The 6,877-nt window shown below is 47.2% G+C and overlaps 1 protein-coding gene across 2 annotated transcripts in view; it reads left to right on the top strand.

Annotated features, from left to right (window-relative positions):
- LOC106806203 (serine/threonine-protein kinase N2-like) overlaps positions 1-6,877 on the top strand; it is a 34,402-nt gene that overhangs the window by 18,848 nt on the left and 8,677 nt on the right. The window contains exons 3-9 of one of the 2 annotated variants that reach the window (XM_014808070.1): positions 1,268-1,482; positions 1,587-1,772; positions 4,175-4,274; positions 4,688-4,866; positions 5,103-5,282; positions 5,812-5,963; positions 6,509-6,728. In XM_014808070.1, coding sequence (XP_014663556.1) covers positions 1,294-1,482; positions 1,587-1,772; positions 4,175-4,274; positions 4,688-4,866; positions 5,103-5,282; positions 5,812-5,963; positions 6,509-6,728 — 1,206 coding nt within the window. In that variant the 5' untranslated portion in view covers positions 1,268-1,293. Of the gene's footprint in view, positions 1-1,267; positions 1,483-1,586; positions 1,773-4,174; positions 4,290-4,687; positions 4,867-5,102; positions 5,283-5,811; positions 5,964-6,508; positions 6,729-6,877 lie in introns of both variants that reach the window. The other variant, XM_014808069.1, reaches the window with a different exon arrangement.

Below are 6,877 nucleotides of genomic sequence, written 5' to 3'. Positions count from 1 at the left end.
AAACTTAATTTTTTGTTTCAGCGGGTGAGCTAGCATTTTTATGGCTTTATTGAAAGGACCATGAAATGTCCTTCTGCTGACATGCGAAGAGGTAAGTGTCGGATAACTTTTTGACCTCAAGAGGAGGGTTAAACATGGATTTGTTGACTGTTAACAAAGGAGTGAACTGCTTTTGCTATTAGAGCCCCCCTCCCCCACCCTCCCTTCCCCTCCCCACCGCCCTCCCCCACCCCTTCCCCACCCCCTCCCCCTACCCTCCCCTCCCCCTACCTCAAGAGGAGGGATTAACATGGATTTGTTGACTGTCTGTTAGAAAGAATTTTGACTGCCGGGTTTGCTTAGTAGAATCTATACATGCCTGGATGTATGAGGCTACAATGTCACAGTGAAATTTCAAAGCTAAATTGGTTAAAGAAGGTGTATATTCCTTAAATCGTATAATTTCTATGTCATCTCTGTACTGTCAGTATGTTACATGTCACGTATGCCACTGCCAGTGGCTGTGCATGTGTTGGGCAGTTTTTTGCCTGCATTAAATTGGTTACAGGTGGCAGCTCTCTATTGCAATTTGGCAGCCTGTAGCTTGCGTAGGTAAATGGATGAGTGCTTACCTAGATTCTGTCTTGCAAATAGTTGTTGCTACTACGACATGATGGGAGCTTCCATTCTTTAATCTGAAGACACTTCAACGTACACGCCATCTCGTGCAACTTTCATAACGCATCCAACGAACATTCTTTTGAGAAGGTTCCTGATACCATCTCTGCTGCATATCCACTATTTCGGCCATGTATGTGAAACACATTTGGGACTAACAGGGTTTACTAGAAATCCCACCACTCCACCACAGAGTCACCGCAGTAGACGTTAGAATGAGCGCTGTCGCTATGCGGCACTTGTCCATATGTAATATTTAATGGATTGCTCTGTAGGAATACCAGAATATATTGTTCTATCAGGGGCCATTTATTTTGCCATCCCCGAAAACAAGGAACCACCCAATATTATTATTAATAATACTTACTGTCCAAAACCTCCAACACATTCTCATTACGAGTCAATGTATGGTGTGGTTTTTGGAGCAGTGATGCTCCTGGGTGAGAGGGCAGTAATGAGTTATTACCGTTCTCTCATGCGTAATGTCACCGAATGTTGGTACAGTATGTGTATTTAATTCTACTATTCGCGAGCCTTGGGTAAGTTATATAGGGGCGTGACGGGGTTGTCATCAAGCTATTCTCGCAATCGCCGACACGCATCGTTACAGAGAAGAATTTCCTGCGACCTGGGCAGATGAACATCAACGTCGCCACTTGGGGGAGGCTCATGAAAAAGACACTGCCATCAGGCGATGCTAACCGTGAGGCCAGCATAGAGGCGCCCTCTATCTCGGCTTCGGACAGGGGCATACCTGTGCACAAGATTAACTTCGAGGGTCCGTCAGAGAGGGTGGGACACCTGTCACAGAGTGAAGACCAAGAGGTAGGCGGCAAAAGGTTCCTCGAGACAAAGCCTTTCTTGAAACAAAAATTGAAAATTTCACAACACAGTTTCTTTTTGCAACTGAAATGAATTTCTCCGCTCAGGTGTTCAAATCGGAGGAGTTGGCGTGGGCAGAGGAGGCGGAGCGGGAGCGGGAGCGGGAGAGAGGTATACAGATGGGGGAGGAGGAGGAGCAGGAGGAGCAGCCTCCGCCGTTGCCGCAGTCGGCACCGCCGCCGCTGCCCGCCTCATCGTGTCCCTCGCCTCCCGAATACTCGATCGCCGTAAACGTACGTTAGTTTCATCGTCAATTAGTCTAACCATGTTGTAGCATGCTTGTCATGTTGCCGAGGGCTGCAATGGCACTCGTGTTGTAGGTCACAATGCCCACTAGACTGTCCACTAGACATACGTTCACTCATATCAGCAAATCGGTGCACATCACGTCGTTCTGGAATTTTTGACATTCCTAGAAAATCACGGGCTGTGAAAATGATTCTTGGTGCCACTTTTAAAACGCCACGACACACGTTGACTGTATGTGTGGACGCAGGGTCACTGATCTAATGTTACTTTCCGTAGCTGTTTTCATTGTAAACATCGCAATTGGTTCTATGGATGTTGGTGTAGGAAATTGTTGCGCGTATGCATCATTGCAGTGAGGATGGCTATATCGTTGTGGCTTGCTGGTTGCTGGAAAGCTCCAGCAGGTGGTGTGAGTGAGTGTGCGTGTGAGTGAGTGTGTGTCCATAGCAACCGCTTTATTACCCCCTAACACTGAGCGCACGCTCGTCAACTAGCAGGTTTCCCCTTCCTTTACTTACAGGATGCGCTGGCAGCGTTTGACTTTCTTTTGGAGGATGCGGTACTCGCGTTTGTTTCGTATACCGAGCTTAGATTTAGCAGAGTTAACCGAGCTTAGTTTGGCATGTTAGCATGTGATGAACGTGAACACTTACGGGCACGCTGATCGCCGTACTGGCCGAAGTCGAAACTGCCCTGATGTCACTTCATGTTACCAGCTACTTCAGCTCACTATGTAAAGAAGTTTAAGCTTGTCCCCATTTCTTCTTTTCTAAACTTTCTAACTAGGGGTGAAATTGTTCTCAATCGTTTTTTTTTAATGTTAAAATCGTTTGACCCTCAAGATGATGGCTAAACATGGCACAGTTTGCAACAAAATTAACTGTCTCCAAGTTATATAAATCCTCAAATATTGGTGGAGATGACATTTAATGGCATCATGCGTGCTAGCAGACTTGTAAGGAATGTGTGCAGTTAAACCGCACTCTCCCCGTTGCCCCATACTGCTTTCGATCTGACTTCCATTTTCTATCATCCATGTATCTTCTTATTGTGTAATGTAACATGGTAAACGTACGAAGGCGTCAGTTTACGGTCAGACGGTTTGCCCATGAGCGTTTGCGTCAGTACTGCAGTTGTCATTCGTTCCCGTTCGTTACCTCCTGCAGTGTCATGCGAACAGCGTTAGCCAACTGCTCATCCTGCTGCTTCTGGGGGTGGGGTGCATTCCAGACGCTGCCCTTGTCTCGAGGCAATGCGCCCGATATGGTTACGACGTTATGCAACCTGTGGGATTGTTCACAGGTGACCATCTCGCAGAGATGCCAACCACTACGATTTATTCGTATTTTATACGAATTTCTATTCCTTTTGCACCACTACGCCAATTTGTATCAAACTACGAATTTGTTGTCATTTTTTGTCAATTTATTCTCATTGTTGCCCCTCAGAATGCAGGAAATTGCATCTCGGAATCAAAACATTTTCCGGGTGGCATGCCGGACCACCCTAGCAAACTCGGGTCACTACATGACCCTCAAACTACTAATTTGATGGCCAGAAACTACAGATTGCTTCAAATATGTGTTGGCATCTCTGATCTTCGTGTCTGATATGTGCTGTCACTCACAAGCATCAGGCCTGGTAAATCCGCTGACCCCATCCGGGCGCGCCCCATACTGACAGTTTGATTGTTTTCTCGCATGTGTTTGCCTGCCTTTCGTGAGTTGTGAGTGCTGGATAGAAATTACGTGATTTCTCATTTATATTGGCTCTTTTCACTAATTTCAGTTCGTGATTTCTAGTTTTATGGTTGGTTATCTAGGATAATTGATATTGTATCGTACACCGGTGTTACCAATCTTAGTAATGACTGTACCAGCAGTTTTCCCGTGTGGTAGGGTATTGCCACATTAACAATGCTATTACAGTTGTATTATTGTTTTAATCAAACTAACACGTGTTTTTGGCTTGCTATAATCTGCTTCGGCCGTTTTTAATCGACTGGGCATAACTGTCTTATACAGGTTCTGCCCATGTTTTTGTGGCGACGTAATTATGCATGTGCGTTCTGACCCGACGATTTAATGTGCATCTTATTTTGCGCATGCTGATATAACAATAACAGCATGAAGTTTTTTGTGCTGTGCGATTTGATGTGATCGCTGTTATTATCCAGATACTACACCGGTATACGCTCCTTCGCGCTAGGCCAATTAAGTCGAGGTTTTTCTTACAATGTTCTCGAATGATCGCTAAAATTTGCTCAGGGAATCGACAATTCACACCTGCGCAGGCGGTGAATTTGAAAGTTCTTCCGTTGCGGCCGTGCCGTGAAAACACGGCCATTGGCCTGGACGTCATATCTTCTTTGTTTTCTCCCCAGCAGGATGCACTCTCAGCATTCGATTTCTTGCCTGGAGAGGAGCAGGTGGTTATGATCAGTGAGCCACAAAGGTCACATCCAGTGCTAGACGAAGATCTCGAAGGTGCCTACGACATAGGTATTGATGCTGCTAGCAGGAGCGGTACACGAGTGACCTTCCGTTTCTCAGAACGTATTGTTTATTATGAGTTACTTCGTAGATGGCTTCCAACTTGATGCGTTTCTTCTTTTGTGAAACAAGCCTTTCTTCTCTCACATAATTTATCAGCACTGATAGCAATCTTCTTCCCTGCATGTAGCCTTTACTTTATTAACATGTTCACACTTTTGATCTTCAGGGTGTGATTGCATTACTACGTGCCATTAGCCCATTGTTTTTTCTAATTGAAAACCCTGGATTTACCAATTTCCGTCGATATTTCCTGAACAAAAATGTTTGGCAGTAACTATTTACATTAAAAAAGAACCAAATAGATGCAAACGTGATTCCCTAAACATTGCCATGGTATCTGACAGTGCCAGTTCCATCGTTGCCTCCGGAGCGACCTCGTGTGCTACCTAGCATCCCACCGCGACCACCGAAGAGCCAAACAATTGTGACTGCCGTGTCGTCACGGGAACCAGACTTTCCCGCAGGAATCGACATGGATAACTTCCGCTGTATCAGCGTTCTGGGTAGAGGTCACTTTGGCAAGGTGAGTATATTTAACCAACTCAAAAGTGTGCGGTCATAACGAAGGGTGTATGTAACTATTGAAGCCAACGTTGGGGATGTTCTCGATTGGGAAAGTACTGCCCAAGGCATTGCCTTCCTGGTTAATCTTCCAGTTAACCACTTATAAAGTGTGTAGAAAACGCTATTGTAGCTGCCCTTAGCGACTTGGTTTGATGTTAATAAGGCTTCCCCCATGCCATACCTAATCTCTTTTAGGTACTGTTGTCGGAGTACAAGAACACACGTGAAATGTTTGCCATCAAGGCGCTCAAGAAAGGTGACATCATCTCCCGGGAGGAGGTCGAATCGCTCATGTCGGAGAAGAGAATATTCGAGGTGGCTAACGCGATGCGACATCCGTTCCTCATCAACCTGTTTGCCTGCTTCCAGACCAAGGTGACAACAGGCACCGTTTGTGCTAATTATCTGGGTCGTTCGTTAGAGTTCGATTATTGCACTATAGAGTCGAGTCGGGCATGATCAACGCTCAGGCGTTATAATTGCTGTTAGTATGAGTCTGTAGTCACTAGTGAGAGTTTATCCATGTGCAGACCCTTTGGCTGCTGGTAAAATGTAAACTGCAAGTTATACGTTGAGCGAAATGAGGAGCAAAATTACAAGTTATCGGTCAGATGTACATACACTGAGGGCTTGCATGATTCCCACCAACAAATCTTTCTTGTTGTAGTTGTGACCAGCATGGTTATTTTTTGTAGCAACGAATAACATCATTGTTGTACATCACGTTATAGCCCCGATAACAGAGACATTAAATTTGCACCCCAAGTCAACATTGCTACTATAGTACAACCCCCCTCCCCAACTCCCAACGACGGGATGTCAGGGATGCCAGACACCGTTATAAGAACTACGTCTTCACCCTTGCCCCGTCGGCCTGACAACAGTATGCAATGTTCTGTTGCAGGACCACGTCTGCTTCGTAATGGAGTACGCGTGCGGAGGTGACCTCATGATGCACATCCATTCTGATGTGTTCTCGGAGCCGCGCGCTTGCTTCTACGCTTCCTGTGTAGTACTCGGCCTTCAGTACCTGCACGAGCACAAGATAGTGTACCGGTGAGTATGCCCGCGCGTGTGTGTGCGTGTGCGTGCGTGTGTGCATGCGTGTGCACGTGTGCATGCATGAGTGTGGGACCCAAAGCCTCGGAGTGGTGTTTGTGTAAGTCATGTAGGTAGATGTGGCATACGCTACTAATAACCCCTGCCTCTCCCAGAACACACACATCTCCAATATCTAATGTACTCTCTCGCCGCAGTGAACTGACAACCCCTGCCTCACCCAGAACGCACACATCTCTAACGGCTAATGTACTTTCTCTCCGCAGTGAACTGACAACCCCTGCCTCTCCCAGAACGCGCACATCTCCAATGTCTAATGTACTCTCTCTCCGCAGTGAACTGACAACCCCTGCCTCTCCCAGAACGCGCACATCTCCAACATATAATGTACTTTCTCTCCGCAGTGAACTGACAACCCCTGCCTTTCCCAGAACGCGCACATCTCCAACATATAATGTCCTCTCTCTCCGCAGTGAACTGACAACCCCTGCCTCTCCCAGAACGCGCACATCTCCAACATATAATGTACTCTCTTGCCGCAGGGACCTGAAGCTTGACAACCTCCTGCTAGACGCTGACGGCTTCGTGAAGATCGCCGACTTCGGCCTGTGCAAGGAGGGCATCGGCTTCGGCGACCGCACGGGCACGTTCTGCGGCACGCCAGAGTTTCTCGCCCCCGAGGTGCTCACCGAGACGTCGTACACGCGCGCCGTCGACTGGTGGGGACTCGGCGTGCTCATATTCGAGATGCTGGTGGGAGAGGTGAGCACACGAGAGGGGTGAGAGAGAGAGGAGGGGGAGGGGGAGGGGAGGGAGAGAGAAGGGGAGGGAGAGAGCGAGAGAGAGGAGAGGTACAAGGGGGAGAGTAAGATGGTAGTGTTTGGCAGAGAAGTAGCTGTCTTGTGAGGGGG

The sequence above is a fragment of the Priapulus caudatus genome, unplaced genomic scaffold (genome assembly GCF_000485595.1).
Source record: "Priapulus caudatus unplaced genomic scaffold, Priapulus_caudatus-5.0.1 Scaffold147, whole genome shotgun sequence".
In the NCBI taxonomy this organism is placed as follows: Eukaryota; Metazoa; Priapulida; class Priapulimorpha; order Priapulimorphida; family Priapulidae; genus Priapulus; species Priapulus caudatus.
Note: the sequence above shows the minus strand (reverse complement) of the source record. Positions and strands in the feature narration are given on the sequence as shown.